Source organism: Hemiscyllium ocellatum, chromosome 22 (genome assembly GCF_020745735.1).
Source record: "Hemiscyllium ocellatum isolate sHemOce1 chromosome 22, sHemOce1.pat.X.cur, whole genome shotgun sequence".
Classification (NCBI taxonomy): domain Eukaryota; kingdom Metazoa; phylum Chordata; class Chondrichthyes; order Orectolobiformes; family Hemiscylliidae; genus Hemiscyllium; species Hemiscyllium ocellatum.
In genome coordinates, this window is record NC_083422.1 from 22719583 (window position 1) to 22741326 (window position 21744).

The following is a 21744-nucleotide window of genomic DNA, read 5'->3' on the forward strand; positions in this document are numbered from 1 at the left end:
CAAATGATGAATCCACGGACTTCAGCACAGACTTATTGGTAGATTGAAAATAAATATCTGACACAGATTAATGAAATGGTAATGATAATCAATGTACATAGATCTAGAATACAACCAGGAAGAAATTGCCTAAGTTACTAACCCAAGTTACTGCAGAAGAGAAATGGCATGTGTGTAACAATACAGCTATCCTGAACTAAGGAAATACTTAAAGGCCCTGTATATATTGCAATAGAACAATTGCTTCTTTGAGCTGGAAAGATGTCCTCCACAAAGGAAATATTAGATGTTAAATGATCTCCATCCCAAAAGGGACTTCCTGCCTCTCACTGTCAGGAACAAAATCAAAATCGATGTACAGAGAGATCTGGGTTTTCAGGTCTATTGTTCCCTGAAGGTGGCCATGCAAGTCAGTAGAATGGTCAAGAAGGCATATGGCATGCTCTCATTCACTGGAAGGGGTATTGAGTAGAAGAGTTGACAGGTCATGTTACTGTTGTATAAGACTTTGGTTTGGGCACATTTAGAATACTGCGTACAGTTCTGGTCATCACATTACCAAATGGATATGGATGCTTTGGACAAGGTACAGAGGAAGTTCACCAGGATGTTGCCTGGTACGGAGGGTGCTAGCTATGAAAAGAGGTTGAGTAGAGAAGGATTATTTTCATTGAAAAGATGGAGGTTGAGGGGGGACCTGATTGAAGCCTACAAAATCATGAGAGGTATAAACAGGGTGGAAGCAAATAGCTTTTTCCCAGAGTGGGGGACTCAGTTACTAGGGGTTATGAATTCAAAGTAGGTGGGGGAAAGTTTAGAGGAGATATGCGTGGAAATTTCTTTACAGTACCTGGAACATGTTGCCAGCGGAGGTGGTAGAGGCAGTCACGAGAGTGTCATTTAAGATGAATCTAGACAGATACATGAATGGGTAGGGAGCAGAGGGATACAGCTGCTTAGAAAAAAGGTGACAGGTTTAGATAGAGGGTCTGGATCGGTGCGGTCTTGGAGGGTCAAAAGGCCTGTTCCTGTGCTGTAATTTTCTTTGTTCTTTGTTCCTTGTTTTGTAAAGCCAACAGTTTTCAACAAAGAGATCTATCAGTTTTCTGATCCTGAAGAGAATATGTTCTAAACTGTCTGAATTTTGAAGTCAGAGACTTCGGGAGGAATGTGGCAATGGTAATTACATGCAAAAATGTATAATAATAATTAGAAGCAAAGTTTAGGAAGGGCAAGTTAGATGTATTAGCCAGGGTGAATATGGAGATAGGGTAAGGAGACTTGGTCTGGGTGAGATGCTCTTTGAAGGTTGGTGTAGACTTGATGGGCCAAGTGGCTTCTGTCTGTACTTAGTGTCTCTCTCATCTTAATGAATGGTGGTGTGGTCTTGACAGACTGTAAAGTCTATTGCACCTTGTCTGTCTGTATACAACATGGTGGTCTGTTGCTCATCCAACAGAGGGTGTGGGGAGTGGATGTAGAAGCTCAGGGTGTGGGAGGGAGAGGAGGGCCTATTGGTTTGGTTGGGGGATGTCAGGTTGTTTGCTTATTAAAGCATCAGCCCCGATTCACTTTGTTTATTTAGTCCACAGCTTTAACAAGTCTGCCTTGTTGAAACTGCCTCAAAGTTGCAATAAGACTTGGGAGTATGAAAGTGCTGAACCAACTATTTCCTCTGCTGGTTATAGTGTCTCTACATTGACACTAACTGTATCTTTGATTCAATTTGAAGTAGCTTCACAAAGACTCTCAAAATTGTAGTGGAAATCATCTAAAGCACATACCACTATCTGAACAGGAGTTCTGCTCCCCCTACTGGCATCCATTTGTTCATTAGATTAAGAATTCAACAGCACAAGAAACTTTTACCTGAACCTCCTCTGGTTTGTACCATTGTGAATTACAAACGGTATGTGAGAGACTGCCTCCTGGTGGCAACTTACCATGTATTGTTTCAGCTTTGCTTGGTTGAGCTCCTCAATATTCCAGTCTTTATTTATATGAAATCAGATTGGACACAGGCTATGTGAGTTTGAGAAGATAACTCATTTTGTGATTACTAGCCTTTGAAGGACACTAAAGAGTTAACAAAGAAAGGATAAAAGCTTTTCTATTACTCAGATTTTGAGAGGTATAACATTTATTGAGGTATGGTTGTTTAGTACAGATACGAGTTGTCTTGTAAAGTGTGCATGGATGCTGAATGATTTGAGATAAAGATGCGGCAAAAGATTTGAATACTTACATGTGTCAGCTATTCAAGTGGGTACTTAAAATGTTAATAAAATTTAATGTGATGGTTGAAAAATGCATAACTAGCTATAAAATTAATGAGACTGAATGAGGATGAAACAAAGGTCACCTGCTTCCATATTATAAGTTAACCTGCGATGTACCTGAATATCTTGTAACATTGAAATCAGAATGGTATTTGCTGATGCCTATTAATATTTTATCCACTTAATTTTCACAGTATCTTGGACAGCAAGACCAAGTAAGGAAATGGGGGAGAAATTATCTCAAAATGCCAAGTAACTGGGTTGACAAGTAACTGTCACTGATAACATTTTTGTTATGACATTCTTTCTTACCTTATTTAAATACAGGTCAAAGTTTGTTTATTTTAAGGACCATGTTACCTGTGTTTTGAAGTGTTTCACCACTTCTGAATATATCACTTTTTTTTCCTTTTAATTTTGTTTTAGATTTCAGCACTTTGCAAAAAGCTTATGACTTAATAAAAGTAGCCACTGAAGAGAAACCAACACTGGCTGGAGTCCAAACTGTTAGCCCGGATTTATATGTGCTTTGTGCAGAAATTGCACTACAGGTAGTGAGACACCTGAACTCAATATAAAATGAAGTTGTTTTTCCCACTCTGAATATTGATATCTTTGTCTCTTTAAGACTGGAAATGTGCTGATGTTTATCATTCTACTGTATTATTAGCTGATTATAATGCATTTCTTTTATAATTACGTATTGTTAGCAAGATCAGCATTTGTTGCTAACTCTACTTGCCATTTAATAAGAGGTGGTGAGTCACATTTTTGAGCTGCTACTGTTCATGTGATGTCAGCATATCTACTGTGTGGTTGGAAGTGATTTGAGTTTTCGTCCCAGTGAAAGTGAGGAAATGGTAATTCAGTTGTAAGTGAAGATGCGGTGTGTGACTTACACAAGGACTTAAAAAAAAGGAGTAGGAATAGCTCATTCCTTCTTACAAGCCTACTCTGCCATTCAATCAGAATAAGATTGACCTTGACTTTTCTGCATTATCCCTGCCTCCTTTGATGTTTTTACTTTGTAGAAATCTATCAGTCCCAATCTTCAAAGTACTCAAGACTGAGCTGCTGTTGCCTTTTGTGCCAAAGAACTCCAAAAATTCACTATCTGCTGAGAGAATAAGTGTCTCATTTTAGTTCTGCAATTGTGTCTTCTGGTTCTAGATCGCTTAACTCAGGGGAAAACATCTACCCTGTTGCGCCCTGTTAAGAATTCTGTAGATTTGAAAGTGATCACCTCTCGTTCTCACAAACTCTTAACATTCGCCTGTACCTGTTTTTTGTTTTTACAACTGTTTGCCTATTATTTACTTATCTATGCTACTTAACTATGTGATCTGCCTATATTGCTCGCAAGACAAAGCTTTTCACTGTGTCTCGGTACACGTGACAATAAATTCAATTCAATTCAATTCAGTTCTTCTAAGTTCCAGATAATAAAGGTCCAGTCTCATCGGACAATCTCTTTAATCCCAAAAATTAGTTTGATGACATACATTTTCTTGGCAGATGAATTTTCCAGTGGGTAAGGAGATCAAAACTGCACACTATTCTAGGTATGCTTCACATAACTGCAGTCAGACACCTTTATTCCTCTATTCAACAAAGTATTTGCGTACTTAATTGCTGGTTGCATTTTAAATTTGTGACTAATGAACAAGGGCGCACAAGTACCTTTTGAAGTTCAGCACCTTCTAGCTTCTCACTATTTAAGGAAATTGTAGGAGAATTGAGCAGCATGGTGGCTCAGTGGTTAGCACTGCTGCCTCACAGCACCAGGGACCCATGTCTGCATGTGTTTCCTCCAGGTGCTCCAGTTTCCTCCCACAATCCAAAGATGTGCAGGTCATGCTAAATTGCCATAATGCTAGGTGCATTAGTCAGGGGTAAATATAGGGTATGGGAATGGGGCTGGGGGTGGGGGTTGCTCTTTGGAGGGTTGGTGTGGATGTGTTGGGCTGAAGGGCCTGTTTCCACACTGTAGGTAATCTAATCGAAATAAAATCTAAAAGAATTGTTGGGGAACTTGCAAGTGATGATGTTCCTTAAACCTACTTCCTTGACTTTCAAAGTTGTTGTGACAGGGAGACTCATAGCTGAATCAGATAAACCTTTCTACCTCTGTATTCATGGCATAGTAAAACTAAACTCTCAAAATTGACCACAATGGTTCATAAACAGATTTTCCAAATAATAAATCCCAGACTCTGTGAATAATTAATTTTAGATGCCAGGTTCGTAGCTTAAACAAAATAGTTAACAAATAATTAATGATACAGTTACTTTAGCAGCGCAAAATTAAACAATAAAGTAATCTAAGTGATGCCGATGATGCCCTTTTTTTCAGGCCTACAAACACAGTTCAGGGAAAGATAAAAGAAAACTGGCCAGATTGCTGAAGTGGTCTTAATAAAGCTTTATTCCACAGACAATATGTGATTGTTTCTTAGTTAATTTTCTGAGGATGACGATCAGGGAGACCTTTGCAGTTCACTCTGAGGAAGTCAGTCTTACAGTCGGTTCTGCTATAACATGCGTTTCTTGAAGCAAATTGGCTATAACATGACTGAAGAATTTAGACCATTATTTATAGAATGCCAACCTTCCTTACCTGTATTGGCTATAACACAATTCCGGTCCCATTGATTTAAATGGTGCTGTGATTACACTATTTTCATATAACATGGGATCGCATGGGAACAGAACTATCATGTTATATCAGAACAGACTGTAATTGTAACTATTGTATAGTTTCTATTATCTGAACTTCCAGTAGCTCAGAAACACAGTCCAAAAACCAGTTTGAAACTCAGCTCCCAGTCTCAGTTTGACCATAATCTTCCTTTCACACTTGCAGGCACCAGTTCCCAGGTACTGACTTTGTTAATGGGCAAACATCTGATATCTGGTTATACATACTGCCATTCCAGAGGTGAAATGTCTAAGGAATTCTTTCTCATACCTCACAAACTTGTTTGTTCTGTTTTCCTTAGCACAAGCTGCTGCTCACAGTTCATTTTCAGCTCACAGTGGTCAGTTCACAGCACCAAATCCAAAATTAATAAAAAACACACTGGCCTTCATTGCTCAGACCTTTGAATGTAGGAGTTGGGACAACATGTTGATGTTGTACAGGTAATTGGTGAGGCCTCTTCTAGAGTACTGTGTGCAATTCTGGTGCCTTTCTATGGGAAGGACATTATTAAATTGGAGAGGGTTCAGAGAAGATTTATCTAGATGTTGCTGAGAATAAAAGGTCTGAGTTATAAGGAGAGGCTGAATAGACTGGGACTTTTTTCTTTGGAGCTGAGGAGGTTAAGGAGTGAACTTATTGAGGTTTATAAAGTCATGAGGGGCATAGATAAGATGAATGACAAAGGTCTCTTCTGTAGGGTGGGGGAGTTCAAAACTACGGGTCATATTTTTAAAGTGAGAGGAAAAAGTTTTAAAAAGGACATGAGGAGCATTACAACATTTAAAAGACATTTGGATAAATACATGAATATGAAAAGTTTGGAGAGATGTGGGCCAAATGCAGGCAGATGGGACAGGTTTATTTTGGGAGCATGATTGATGTGGACCTGTTGGACTGTATGACTTTATGACTATGAATGAAATAAAAATAATAAAATAGAAGTGAGGGTTCCAACAAAGTAATTCAGATTGCAGATTTGGAAGGTGCTGTTGAAGAAGGTGTGTTAAATTGTTGAAGTGCATCTTGTAGATAGTATGTGGCATTCATTGTGCGCCAGTGATGAAGGGAGTGAATATTGAAGATACTGTTTTGTCTTGAATTGTATTGAGCATTTTGTTGAAGCAACATCATCCAGGCAAATGGCGAATATTCCATCACACTCCTGACTTGGATCTTTCAGATGGAAGTCAGGTTTTAGAGTGTTAGGACATAAATGTTTACTTCAGAGTTACCAGTTTCTGACCTTATTGCTATTGTGTTTATATGACTGGTCCAGTTAAATTTCTATTCAATGGTAAGCTTTGCTATGTTATTAGTTTGGGACCCAAGACAGTAATGGTGCTGAATGTTTGGGGAGAGAGATTGTTAAATTCTCTTTTGTTGAGGGTGGTATTGTTTGGCATTTGTATGGTATGAATGTTACTTGCTGGATATCAGTCCATATTGTCCCAGTCTTTCTGTATGTTAGTATCTGAGGAGTTATGATGGCATTGAACACTGTGCAGTCATTAGCAAACAGTTCCTCTTCTGTTCTTGAGATGGAGGGGAGATCATTGAGGGGGAGTGATGATGGCATATTCAATCATAATTCAATAGCAAATTGTATAATTATCTGAAGAGAGAAATTTCCAGAACAAAGGGGAGAAGTCAAGGAAATGGGACTGATTAAGTTGCATTTGCAGAGAACAGCCATGTTCCCGACTTGCTGAATGGCCTCCTATGCTGTAACCAGCGTATGATTCTATGAAGCAAAGAAAAGGGTTGGACTTAATTGATCCTCAGGCTGCATTGCAACAACTCACCAAGGCTCCTTTCAAACCAGTGACCTTTATCACCTTAAAGGAGCATTGTTACTTGCACATTTCCACTAGGCCACATACCATCCTGACTTGAAATTATATTGTTGTTCCTTCAGTGTTGCTGAGGACCTCCCTCCTATCAGCACTGTGGTGTACCTACACCAGCTGAACAGCAGGAGTTCAAGAAGGTTGCTCACCACCATCTTTTTGATGGCAGTAAATTCCGGACAAGCATTGCTTACTTCCCATGAACAAATCAAAAGAAATGACTGGCCTAAAACTATTTCCTTTGTGTTTGACTTCAAACAGTGAAATGTTTTTTGCCACCGTTTCCCATTGTCTTCAATGTTGCCAGGGTTTCTTGATGCTATCCTTCATCAAATGCTGCATTGATATCAAGGGTTGTCATTGCCTTTGTTGAGTTCACTTCTTTTGTCCATGTTAGGTCTAAGGCTATAAGAGGTTTGGATCCAAGATGCTGAATACCTTACTGCATATTTCCATCATTTGAAGTGCTGTTCTTTGTAAATGCGCCCAATGATATTTTAGATTTAGTACAGATCGTTCTGCTATAGCACGCGTTTTGTTAATGTGAGTATGCTAAAATGCAATGGACGAATCGGGGACACTGTTTCTAAAGCGTGTGTATTGGTTCTAATGTGATTTCAGCTCCATTAGTTTAAATGGTGCTGCTATTACACGATTTTCTTACAACACAGGATTGCATGAGAACGGAACTAACGCATTATAGCAGAACGTACTGTGTAGCTTGCAAATGTACACCATACATGTGTCAGAGTTCAAGTTTTCAAACATTTTATTTCCATAAAGTTGAAGAGACAAAATAATTGTGGTATTATGTTTCTTATTTGTGGCTGATATTTATTGTGTTTTGACATATTTAGTAACATTTACAAATTTCCCCTGTAATTGTGATTATCTAAATGTTGGAACTGTTTTTCTTTCAGTTTGAGCAACGCGACATTAGCCAGGATTGCTTAAGTATGTACTTCAAGGGAACACTCCCTCACAATCAGTTTTTGGGTAGAGCATATCTTTGCCAAGCTGAACTGTATGCCCCCAAGTCTTCTGCACATGTAGTAAGATTTGTTTTACTTACTTAAATACAATCAAAATTATATGAAACAATATCTTTCTTAAAAAATGACTGTTAACTGCCAAACAAAGTGACTTTTGGAACTGTATGAAAAGATTATTTGTAGTCATTCGTATTTGGATCCACTTGTAGATCTCCTGTGGCATTGCTGTTGACAATTCAGGTGATATTTGGTTATAATACAAGATTGCTTTTTCTAAAAGTTAAAGGGAATGATTTCTTCTCACCTGGAAAGTTGGTGGCTGGCGAATGAAAATTGGGTTGGGGGAAGGCAGGCACCATCACCATCCTAATGAATCAAGAGGGGTGTCTAAAAGAGGGGAGCATCTGGCCTGCTGAAAACAGATGAGAAGAAGAACAAATGTTCAACATGAACAGCAGAGTCCTGTGGTATTTGCAAGGCCACAATTGTAATTTTCAGATTTAAAAATAGGCAGGATGTCCCTTACCGATGATGGGTGCTTCTCCAATGGTTTCACATTGCTTGTTGATATCTTGCCAGATGATTGGTACAGATATTTTATAATCAACCTGTTCAGAGATGCTATACACACGTTTCCAGCCCCACCCCAGATCCTAGCTCCCATCCCACCTTGAACTCCAGCCCCACTAAAGAACTCTGATCTGCAGACCTCACTGTCTCCTGGGTAGGGCTTGAACCCAGGTATCCTGGTCCATCCTGAAGGTGTTTCAAGGAGTCTTGTTACCAGATAGGAGGTTGTTGCAAACTTCCAACTTAGACCAGATGAATGTTAAATAATTGGCACTATTTCCATGATTTTCATTCTTCTGGTACTTTGTAAATATGACATAGTTTTTACATTTTCATTTCCAAAATCCAAGACAGAATTTGAGCCCAAAATCTTACCTGGTACTTCAGTGTGGCTTTAAGGGAGTGCCATAAAGTTGGTATTATTCTCCAGATTAAATGTTAAATTGAACCACAAGTGTCTCTCCCCTCCGCTGCAAAATAAAATTGATTTGGTGCATGATGAATCCCTATGGCAGGGATTGGGGAACAGATAAATTTCCTGGTAGCCAACATTTTTCTTTCAGTCAATATTAAATAGAGGGTAAGCTAGCTATTGACTAACAATGTGAAGTTGGTTTTATTGGATCGATTGTTACACACTTGACTTTTATTAGTACCATACACTATGGGTGTGTGAACTTATTAACTTATCGATTGACTCACATAGAGTTGGAAGTTTTATTCTAACCCTGCAGCATAAAACAATTTTTATTAACTGGTACTGACGTTGTTGATCATGGAGGTCACCAGTTTAGCTACCGGGGTAATATTTGATCCTTTTGGAAAGTATACACTTTTGATGGCAATGGCTCTATTGTTCTTTAATGTCAATTAAATACCAAAAGAATTGATGTTTATAAAGATATCATACTAACAATAATTATCAAGGTAAATGAAACTGTCACTTCAATCTGCATCTGACTCAGAGATATCAATTTCTTTTTGTTAAAAGTCGGTAATAAGGACGGTATATTCTTTAAGGAAGGAAGAAGGTGAAGTATGGGGAGTATTTTCTGAAGGTTGTATTATTGCATCATTCAAAAAAGCGTTTTGCTTGCTCCTGAAGTTGGTTTAATTTGCATTCCCAGTTTTCTCCTTCCCTCCTTTTTAATCAGTGGGGTTACATTTACCACCTTTTCGCCTGCTGGGACTGTTCCAGGATATACAGAATTTTGGAGGATGATAACCAATGCATGCACAGATTTCATGGCCACCTGTTTTAATATATTTTAGCAAGTAGTTGATCATATCCTGTGATTTTAGCTTTCAGTCCCATTAATTTCTCTAGGTTTTGTTTGTACTAATACCGATAATTCCTCCTTGCTGGAAGGCCCTTGCTTCCTTCGCGCTTCCGGGAAGATATTTGTGTCTTCTTCTGTGAAGACAGAATAAAAGTAGTTGAATAATTGTGCTGCTATTTCTTTGGTTTTCTATTTATCAATTCTGCCATTGCAGAGTATTAGGGTTTGTTTGTTTTCACTATCCTTAGGATTTCTCTTACAGCTTACTTTTATGATCCTGCAAAGTTTACTCTTTTTTTATGTCCTCCTTTGGTCCTCCTTTGCTGTATTCTACACTGCTTCCAGTCTTGCTACTTTTTTTCTAAGCAACTTTCAATTACTTCTGTTTGGATTTGATATAATCCTTAATTTCTTTTGTTAAGCATAGTTGGGCCACTTTTGTCCAAAAGGAAGGTATTACTACCATATATGCTTTCATTCCTTAAATATTAAGCAATGTCTATCCACTGTTATGCCTTTCAGTTAAATTTCAAGAACACAACTAACTCAGTCCTCATACCTTTAGTTTCCGTTGTTAGTTTTAGGACCCTAGTTTTGCATTGGCCGATTTCACTTTCTATCCCAACTTAGATTTTTATCATGTTATATTTTTCAAAAGAACTACCCCCAACAATATTATTCATTAACCCCATCTCATTGCACAAAACCAAACCTAGAATAGCCTGCCCATGAATTGGTTTCTCAATGTAGTGGTCTGAAAAGAACATCTTACTCTGAAATCTTTCACCATAGTATTATTGCTCATGTGGTTTGCCCAGTTTGTATGTATATTAAAATGACCCATGATTACAATAGCACCCCTGTTGCATGCATATCTAATTTCTTGTTCGGCCACTCCCTACCTCGACACTGTTGTTTTGAGGCCTACAGACAACTCTACTTAATGTTTTCCACTCTGTCTTGCTTCTTAGCTCCATCCTGACTGATTTAATGTTTAGATTTTCTGTACCAATATCCTTTCTAGCTCTTGCACTGATTTCATCTTCACTCCTAATATCACACTATCTCCTTTTTCACATTGCCTGTCATTCCCAAAGATTGAGTACCTTTGGATGTTTCAACAATCACAATCATTTGTAATTGTTTGTGCCGTTAATATTTCTACCTTATTGCAAATGCTCCATGTATTTAGATATAGTATTTTTAGACTTCTCTGTTTGACATTTTTGAGCATCTTTTTGTATTCCAGCCCTGTTTGCTGCTTACCCTTGTTTCTCCTGTGTTCCACTTTCACTTTTTACTTTTCTGTTTTTCATTTCTGTCTTTGTTTCCCTCACATTTGCCTTCCATCTTAGGTTCTGTCCCCTTGTCACTCCAGATTAAACCCTTCTCTATCATACTAGTGAATGTTCCTGCGAGGACTTTGGTCCCAGCCCACAAGGTGCAACTCATCTAGCTTATGCAGATCTATCTTCTCCATAATCAGTCCCAATGCCTTAACAATGTAAATTCCCCCCATCATTTACCATTCTTCCAGCTGTCCTTTCATTTGGTCTATCTTTCTATCCTTCACCTTGCTAGCAAATGCCACTGGGAGTAATCATGAGATAAATATCCTTTGAAGTTAATTTATTTTGGAGCTCCCTATATTCTGCTGGCCGGATCTCATCCCTCTTTTAACTAAATAGTTGCCCTGTTATGGATCATGACCTCTGACTGTCGTCTGTTTGTCTCTCTCTCTCTCTCTCGCTCTTTCTCCTTCTGCAACTCCTCAGTCCCTCAAACATGGTTTCAGAATGCCTTAGTCACATCCTTGACTTTTGCATCAGGGAGGCAACGGACCATCTGATGTAAAGTCTGCGGCTGCAGAAAGTCCTGCAATCCTTTTGAAATGATCCCCTACTACAGATGGTCTCACCCTTCTGTTCCCCGTTCTGGCTCCAGATGCTACTTGATGAATCCGTGTTTTTTTTGGGATGTTATTCTTAAATGTTTTTGAATCTTAACCCTCTTGTGCAGTTTCTCAATTCATAACCTCCTTGAGGCTGTTTCTCAGTGGTGTATAGAGGGATGTTTGGTAAATGGAGCTTTGGACATTAAAATGTTAACATCTTGCCAGACCTGAACCCATCTTGTTTTCGGGGAGTAAAGTTCTGTCCAACTTTTAAAAATTCAGATAGTTCAATTTCAATATTTTTATGAAATGGGAATTGCGCTTAAATGACCGTGCAGTACTTTTTCAATAGAATTTGTAAACTTATCGATAATATCTCATATTTTAAATCTATCCAGTATAAGAAACAGACATGAATCATTCATTATTCTTATTCAAAAGATATTGAATACAATTTTATTAACACATCATAAAATATTTATGACATTCATGAATACTTGTTGAAAGTTTGGCCTATATTTATTTTTCAAAGCCTGACTTTCTTTGTGTAATTCCAATATTTTTGCTTTATTTCAATTGTAAAGCTTGATGCTATATTTAAATATTTTGATGGAGAATTGTTTAAGCATCCTCAATAGGAAAGTACCTCATTTCTAATTTTGCATTTCATTTATTGGAAAAAGTAATTAATGCTATCTGCCTAACTGCATGTTTTCTCTTCCAGTCTGATCTAAAAAAAGCTATACGCTGCATCCTCACGACTATATCATATGCAAAAGATGAAGCAAGGTATGATCATTTCAGTTAACCAATGCCATTTACAAGTACAAAATAGTTCGGATATTATTGAGAAAGCGCACGAGGAGTCATATGAAATTGAGAAAGAAAGATAAATTGGCTTTTTCCTAAAACCTTTCTTTATCTTTCAGTTGAAAACTGAAATTGCCCATGTAATCCATTTTCAGTTCTTTCACTGTTCACCTATGCATTTTTGTGCTGTTATTACATTTCTCCAAGGACAAGCAAGAAAAATAATGCAAACGTTTAAAGCATTTAAAAGTACATCAGCTTAAATTAAGGTCTTTTAAAATTAAGGTTTGGTATGATGCACGTTTCTTTTTATCCAGCCATGGGATCAGGATGTTGCTGGCTGGGCCAGCAGTTGTTGTCATGAATATTATTTGGCAGGTCAACACCAAATGTCCTCATCTTACTGCATATGGGCATAACCTGCTTCAGTATCTGAGGAACTGTCAATGGTGCTGAACGTTGTGTAATTATCAGGGAATATCCCCACTTCTGACCTTAAGATGGAGGAAAGTCATTGATGAGATAGCCGAAAATATTTGGGCCTTGGATGCTGCATTGAGAGTCTCTGCAGTGATGCCTTCAGTCTACGATGATCAATCACCAAGAACCACAGCCATCTTCATTTATGCTACGATTGACTCTAATCAATGGAAAGTTTTTATTGTGATTCCGTTGACATTGGTTTTGCCAGTGTTCCTTGAGGCCCCGAACCGATCAAATGCTGCATTGAGGTCTAAATTCACCACCTTCTTTGAGCTCAGCTGTTTTTGTCCAATCCAGGCAACATCCTTGTACATCTTTTCTAATCCCTCTCAAGTTTAACAACATCTTCCCTATATCAGGGAGGCCAGAAATGTACACTGTATTCTACAAGTGGCATCACCAATGTCCTGTGTGCTACAACATGACATCCCAACTCCTATACTCAATACTTCTATGACCAATGAAGACAAGTGTGCCAACTGCCGTCTTCACCATCCTATCTACCGGTGACTCCACTTAAAAGGAACTGTGCACCTGTGCCACTAGGTCTCTTTGTTCGGCAATATTCCCCAGGGTCCTACCATTAACTGTATGAGTCCTGCCCTGATTTGCCTTACCAAAATGCAATATCTCAGATTTAAATTAATCTCCATCTGCCAATCTGATCAAGGTACCTTCATTGTCCATTACATTACTAATTTTGGTGTCATCTGCAAACTTACTAGGCATGCCTTTTACATTGTTCCCTTGTTTAAGAAGGGTAGCAGGGATAATCTAGGTAATTATAGACCGGTAAGCCTGACGTGAGTGGTAAGGAAGCTGCTCGAGAAGATACTGAGGGATAGGATCTATTTACGTTTGGAAGATAATGGGCTTATCAGTGATAGGCAGCATGGTTTGGCGCAGGCAAGGTCATGCCTTACCAACTTAATAGAATTCTTTGAGGAAGTGACAAAGTTGATTGATGAGGAAAGGGCTTTAGATGTCATATACATGGACTTCTGTAAGGCATTTGATAAGGCTCCCCATGGTAGGCTGCTGGAGAAAGTAAGTTGAATGGGGTCCAGGGTGCACAAGCTAGATGGATAGCAAACTGCCTGTGCAACAGGAGACAGAGACTAGTGGTGGAAGGAAGTTTCTTAAAATGGAGAACTGTGACCAGTGGTGTTCCACAGGGACCCATGTCAGGACCATCGTTGTTTGTGATATACATAAATGATTTGGAGGAAGGTACAGGAGGTCTGATCAGCAAGTTTGCAGATGACACTAAGATTGATGGAATAGCAAATAGTGAAAGGGACTGTGAGAGAATGCAGGAGAATATAGATAGAGTGGAGAGTTGGGCAGAGAAATGCCGAGGGAGTTCAATCCGGGCAAATGCAAGGTGATGGATTTTGGAAGATCCAATTCAAGAGAGACCTATATGGTAAATGGAAAAGCCTTGGGGAAAAATGATGGACAGAGAGATCTGGCTGTTCAGGTCCATTGTACCCTGAAGGTAGCAATGCAGGTCGATAAAATAGTGAAGAAGACACACGACATGCTTTCCTTCATTGGATGAGGTATTGAGTACAAGAGTTGGCAGGTCATGTTACAGTTGTGTAGGACTTTGGCTCGAAAGTTGGAATATTACATAGGGTTCTGATTGCCACATAACCAAAATGATGTGGATGCTTTGGAGAGGGTGCAGAGGAGGTTCACCACGATGTTGCCTAGTAAGGAGGGCGCTAGCTATGAAGAGAGGTTGGGTAGATTAGGATTATTTTCGTTAGAAAGATGGAGGCTGAGGGGCTGATTGAGGTGTGCAAAATCTTGAGAGGTATAGACAGGGTGAATAACAAGAAGCTTTTTCCCAGGGTAGGGTACTCAGTTCCTCGGGGTCACGAGTTCAAGGCGAGAAGGGGAATGTTTAAGGTAGATGTGCATGGAAAGCTCTTTACGCAGAGGGTGGTGGGTGCCTGGAATGCTTTGCCAGCAGAGGTGGTAGAGGTGGGTATGATAGCATCATTTAAGATGTATCTAGACAGATAGGTGAATGGGCACGAAGCAGATGGATACAGAACCTTAGAAAATTGGTGGCAGGTTTAGATACAGGATCTGGATTGGCACAGACTTGGAGGGCCGAAGGACCTGTTTCTGTGCTGTAATTTTCTTTGTTCTGTGTTTTTTGATATCCAAATCATTTATATAAATGACAAAATGCAGTGGACCCAGCACTGATTCTTGCAGCACACTGCTAGTCACAGGCCTGTGGTCCAGAAAATAACCCTCCGCCGCCATCATTTGTCTACTACCTCCAAGTCAATTTTATATCTTAATGGCTAGCTCCCCCTGGATTCCATGTGATCTCACCTTGCTAATAGAATGCCTTACTGAAATCTATATCGAGAACATTCACCATTCTGCCTTCATCAATCTTCTTTATCACTTCTTCAGTAAAGTGCGACATGACTTCCTATGCACAAAGCTTCCGGAGCTCAAGTCTTCAATTCTGTGGTTGGGCCCACTTCCTTTGCAATAACCTGTTCCTTCAACTGTCTCAATATCACATGTAGTGAATTGTCTGAAGCCTGAAAGGGGGCAAAGATTCCTTACCATTCAGCCCTTCTGGTACTGGTCTACCTTAACTTAAATATCTCAAAGTGAGGGTCTAGTGAGTTCATTTCTAAGTATTACTTTTTTTAAAAGTAGTTTCCTTCGCCTTTGGGTGAGGATGATGATAGCAGTGTCTATGCCATTTTCTGTGTGGTTTGATTCTTTAAGTGTAACTATGGCACAACCTCCAAATTTATTAAGGAACTCGTAAGAAAACCTGATCACATTGCACTGTTATTCCGGTCTGTGTTACTTCAGGCCCACTTGAAGTGAATGGCATAAGCACAATCAATCCATGGGGTAATTTGGGATGCATCACTTCTGCCTGCATTGAGCAACACTGTTCACATACGAACTATTAGACATTTGCAGCTTTTTAAATTTGTGGTGTTTCAGGATCTTCCAAATGATTAGTTGCTTTCTTAAACACATATTTCTCACTTTAAGCACATTTGATCTTTAATATCTCAGCGAAATACAACTGGAATATGTAGTATTTGACTACCTAAATTTTAACATAGCATTGTTTAAGCTTGGAAACTCCCTGTCCTTGAGTGATTATCAATGCGACTTGAATTATTACCTAAAAATAAGCTTGCTACATGATACTAAATCACTATTTCCTTGTCCAATTGCTTATTTGTGTGACTGAATTTAAAAGAATAAATAGCAATACAAAGCTCGACAAAGCATGCAAAACTAACATGCTTCCATTTGGTAGATACTCGATCCTAAACAATGGGTCATGTCTTCAATGTGAGCCTTAAAATAATTAAAAATCTTACTTTGCAGATACCACTTCTTGGTTTATAACGCATCAGTTCTGTACTGGAGGATGGTAAGACCGTTTATAAAACCTGGTTTCTGTGGCCATGTGGTCGTAAGCCTCCATGAAGTTATAAAAGGATTGCAGGCTGTTAAAGATTTGGACTATGAATGGACGGCTGAATTAAGGATGTAAGCTAATTATTATTTTATTATTTAATTATTAAATCTTATATTTAACCCAGTATGCTGCTATCAATCAAAAATGTAGCATTATAGGAATTATAATTTTGTGGTCCAACATCAATATTTATAACACTACAAATAATATAAATGTATTATATTATTTAATATAAAGGAGTAATAGTATCTAGTACAAAATGCTTACTTTTTAGTGTTACTGAAGAAAACTTTCAAACAATTTTTTTGATTATTGAATGTTAATAAATAATTATGAAAGTCATTAAGAAATGTTATTTGATTGCAATATACAGTGTTGTTAAATATCCATTATCTGGGCAGAGATAGACTTTAGCTGCACTTGCGTTAGTTCTGCCCTTTGGCACAACTGGGGAATGACCTGTGTTTCACCCATATTGCAGGAGGGTTATAGGACATTATGGCTTATGCCCGTTTTGATTGAGCATCTGTGTTAGATTCATTATTACATTTTTGGCAGTACTCTCCAAGGTGAGGCAGTGTTTTTGTACGGTTGGTCTTAATTGAAAACTTTGGCTCACCGGTATCTGAAGGATAGGGATCTGCATAATATTGGTAGTATATGGCAGTACTGGCTTGTACAATTATGAGCAGAGCAGATTCACTGTAGTATTTGTCTGGCCTTAACCTCAAATATCTTTCAAGGTTCAATGTACAGAATTAGTTTTATTTAATCTTTATCTTACTACGACTTACAAACCAAAGCGCCACCCTGTGGTATTGAGTTGGAGGCAACCAAAGTCAGTTCCCATTCTGTGTGAGCTTCATTGATGTCAGCTTAAATGGAATTTACAGTATTTTTAAACCATAAAGTACTACAGTTTTGTTTTCAAAATTTTAAATCTCTAATTTTCTCAGTGCTCTCGTTGAATGTTATTTGGATGCTGGAATGATCAAGGATGCGACAATGTTTGCCTACAGTACAGCGGAATATATTCAAAATCATGTTCCACACATGTATAAGAAGATATTTTCTATACAGGTAACATATTTTACTAGACATTTTTTAAAAGTACACATTTTAGACTGTGATTCAGCTGAACAGCTCAGCAATAAAAATTACTCTAATAAAAATATCGGTAATTACAGAATAATTAGCTTCCCTATACCACCCCTCTCGCTCCCCCTCTTTCTCCATCACTTATCTTCTGGGATGGGAAATCCAGCTAAAGTAACTGAAGATTATATTTAGGTGTAACCAGGATTGTTTTACTTTACTTTATTGTCATGATAGTGGAGCAAATATATATGGTCCTTAATTGCAAAAAAAGGACAAACTGCTTGCATAGAACTGTATGTTTTTATTTAAATTGGGATGCCTCTCAAAATTCAGGGGAAAAATCATCATGAAATACCATTCTTTTATTTCTTTTTGATACAAATGATCATGTTAAATTTATAGTAAATTTATTAGGACAGAAGTATCATGCAGTGAATGTTGAATAAGTCTTTTCTGCTGATTAAGTTCGAGTTTAATTGTTTGCTGAGGAAACTGAACTTTGAGATCAGTTAAAGTTTACTCACTTTTGAGGCTAGTCAGAATATGGAATGGTGAATTGTCTTGCCCTATCAATTGGTTGCTTCTGAAAGCAATTTAAATAATCTTGGAGAGTAATTTCAGTTACTCTGATGAGTATTCAAATATTGGCTCTTTCCAGTAGTCAGATATTGTGTACAATAAAATTGTTGTAGGAGTCAAAATCTTTTACTTTATGTATGGGTTTGATGTGGACTAAAAGGTTTTAGTGAAATGAAGCAGTCACATATTTCCAAATGACTACAGACTGGTTTGTCATTAAAGTGAGATGAAGGCGGTGAATTTAACCTGAGGGTCACCATGCCTCAGGTGAGGGGTGAGGTTGAGAAGCTGGGCTCTTCATGATGACCTCAGCCAGTAAGGGAATTGAACCCCTATGCTGTTGGCATCACTCTGCATTGCAAACTGCATCGAGTCAGCCAACTGAGCAAACTGATCCCAACCAGACAATTGTGTTTCTGTTCAGGATCACACAAGAATGGCCAGAATATAAGCAGGACAGAGACAGTGATTCCAGGTTTCCAGGGATGCGACTTCTTCATTTAGTGTGAGAATGGTACAACTTTGAGGGGTGTACAGGAGCATAGGGACCTCGGCATTCACATGCATAATTCTCTGAAGGTGGCCAGCCGAGTTCAAACAATTGTTAAGAAAGCTTGTAGGATTCTTGGGTTTATAAATAGAGGCATAGAGAATAAAAACAAGTAGGTGATGCTGCCTCTCCACAAATAATGTAGAGTATTGTACTCAGTTCTGGACACTATATTTAAGGAAGGATGTTAAAGCCTGGGAGAGGCTACAAAGGAGGTTTACTAGAATGGTACCAGGAATGAGAGATTTTAGATACAAGGGAAACTTAGAGAAATTGGGTTTATTCTCCTTGGACCAGAGAAAATTGATGTGACTTTATGGAAGTATTCAAAATTACGAACAATTTCAACAGGGTAATGAAGGATATTCTGTTTTTCCACTATTGGTATGTTAGTAACTAGGGGGTCACAATTTTAAAATTGTAAGCAAGAGAGTTAGAAATGAGTTGAAGAAAATTTTTTTTTACACAGATTTGGAATATGCTGCCTGAGAGAGTGGTGGAGGTGGATTCCATAGAATGTTTCAAATGGGAGCTGGGTAGATATTTCAAAGTGGTGAATTTAGGGGGCTATGGAGGTAGAGCTGGAGAATGGGATGAGCTCGGTAGTTCTTTCGAAACCCAGTACAAACATGATGGGTTGAATGGCCTCTTTCTGAACCATAAAATTCTATGATTCTGGAAGACCTGGGCGAAATATTTTACTCTTTTATTCAATACTTTTGAGGATACATTTTAAGCATGGAATCAATGTCCTTCAGGTGTATCATAAGCTTGTGGATTATGTGAAAGTGTCTAAAGAGATCAAAGGCTCCACCAAATTGACAGCCATTTACAGAATTCAGAGATTGAAATCGTAAGTATCTGGCTTGGGTCAGTATTTTTCAATTGCAGTATAATGTCCCTCCCCATGTCGTCCAATCTTTCTCCATCCCTATACCCTTCTCCATTGCCTCCCAAACGATCATCCCAGGACTGGGACATCCTGCTCTGAGTATCATCATGTACTGGACTGACCAAAGTGAAGACATAAAGCTTTGAAATGACATATGACAAAAACACTTGCCTCGGTGGTTAGCACTGCTGCCTCACAGCGCCAGAGACCCATGTTCAATTCCTGCCTCAGGCAACTGTCTGTGTGGAGTTTGCACATTCTCCCGGTGTCTGTGTGGGTTTCCTCCGGGTGCTCTGGTTTCCTCCCACAATCCAAAAATGTGCAGGTTAGGTGAATTGGCCATGCTAAATTGCCCATTGTGTTAGGTGTAGGGAAATGGGTCTGGGTGGATGGCGGGTCGGTGTGGACTTGTTGGGCCGAAGGGCCTGTTTCCACACTGTAAGTAATCTAAATCTAAATAATAAATCCTAAAAGTTTGATTTTCATATTTGGTTCATGTTTACTAGTGGGCTGCAGCAAAGTATTAAGGTTTATGGGTCTTTTATACTCAAAACTGTGTGTTGGGGGGAGTGGAGGATGAGGCACATATCCTGCCGAAATTGTGGGTTCAAGCAGACCAGCCAGTGACCTGGAGAAATTACTGAGTTTTGGGGTGGACAGGAAGGGTTTGCTCCAAGAGATTATTGGTATTAGTGAAATTGGCAATATTTGGTTCGGGGTGGACATGGGCGTAGTGGTTCCTAGAGGGATTATTAAGTGGGAATCATACAACTATGGGGATCTGACTGTAGGGAGATTGACTTTCTCAGCTTCATGGATTTGGTGTCATGGGATGCACTCCTGTTCCTCCTAGCCCACAAGCAGAACTGAAAATATATATGCTAACTTGATTCAGTTAATACTGCTACGCTTTAGTTGTTGGGTTTCCTCAGACGTGGGAAACCTGCACTTCATGCAATCTAGTTTGCTACGTTTGGTGCTCACAATGTGGTCCAAAGCTAAGCCTTGTTATCACATAGTCTGCCTTTACACACTACCTATTGTTAGCCACTAACAGACCCCATTAGTAGCTATTCACTCTCTTAGCCAGATTGTTATTGATACCTTTATCAGTCCAACTGTTCTTCTCTCTTTCTTTGGGCTCTAACCCCACCAATCGTTTACTCCTTACCCCTCTGCCACCATATCTTCTGCATAAAACCAACATTTTCCTCACTACCATCACTTGACCTGAAACATTCACTCTGATTACTCTCCATTGTCATTGCCAGACCTGCTGAGCTTTTCCAGCAATTTCTGTTTTTGGTCCTGGGAAATCTGACCTGCTTGTGTTCTTCCTGAAATAAACATAAAAGTTAAAATAGGTAGCTTCAATGTTTGATTGAATATCTGCACCTGGAGAAGAGGTTAGTTGTCTGCTGTGACCTGACATTGTTAAAACTGGATGTCAGCATGTTGGGAGTAGATTTAGGTCAGACTTCCCAATCTATAACTTTGAACCCACTCAGCATAATCCCTGTCCATCTTACAGAGTTCAGGGAGTGGATGAGTTAATGTTAACCGCCTACCTCCTGCTGCCCTCTATGTTGTCACAAAATTTTAGGATGAAAGTCTGAAATCTATGCAGAGCAAGCACTTTGTGGATCCTACAATTCATTTGACATATTACGTTTGCTTGGTTTTCTCTGCACATCCAAAGATGTTGTCGCCTTAGAAGGTATGATGCACAGCTTACAGATTGCCCTGGGCAATTATAGGATTTGGAACATTTTCACAGTTCACAGAGACATAATAAGGAAAGACTTGCACATTTTGGAAGATACTACAATTCCATGCTTTAAAATTATCTAAGGCTGTAATTTTGACCTTTTCAGTCAACTTGAAGCCAAAGAAACTCCAAAAGACCTCTCAGCTCAGTTAAGTCATATCTATCAGCTTTTAGCCTCTCCTAAAACAACAAGTACATTGGCAAGTTCAGATCGGGCAACTGGACTAAAATCTCCCGCAAAATCTGCACAGCTGACCGAGAGTGAAAGGTATGTTCCGTAAATTTAAATTGAAATCCATTGTTTTATTCCACCTCATGAAAACATTCTTCCCTTTCCCTAATAATGCTGTATGTTTTTGTGTTAAAGTCTGTGCGAAACCTTATCAGAACCATATGGACAAAAAAAATGAATGGTTGCTTGCAATTAACCCCTTTCATTTGCAGAGCTGAAAATAAGAACAGTAGGAAACAATATTCAGCAACAGGGTATTGTATTGAAATTACAATACTGTTTGATAGT

At 38.8% G+C, this 21744-nt stretch overlaps 1 protein-coding gene across 1 annotated transcript in view; it reads left to right on the top strand.

The window, feature by feature from the left end:
• The first annotated feature begins 16250 nt into the window (after window positions 1-16250).
• LOC132826138 (cilia- and flagella-associated protein 46) overlaps window positions 16251-21744 on the top strand; it is a 214053-nt gene continuing 208559 nt past the window's right edge. The window contains exons 1-4 of the mRNA XM_060841785.1: window positions 16251-16408; window positions 17294-17417; window positions 19323-19417; window positions 21331-21492. Of these exons, the coding sequence (XP_060697768.1) occupies window positions 16287-16408; window positions 17294-17417; window positions 19323-19417; window positions 21331-21492 (503 nt within the window). The 5' untranslated portion in view covers window positions 16251-16286. The remainder of the gene's footprint in view (window positions 16409-17293; window positions 17418-19322; window positions 19418-21330; window positions 21493-21744) is intronic.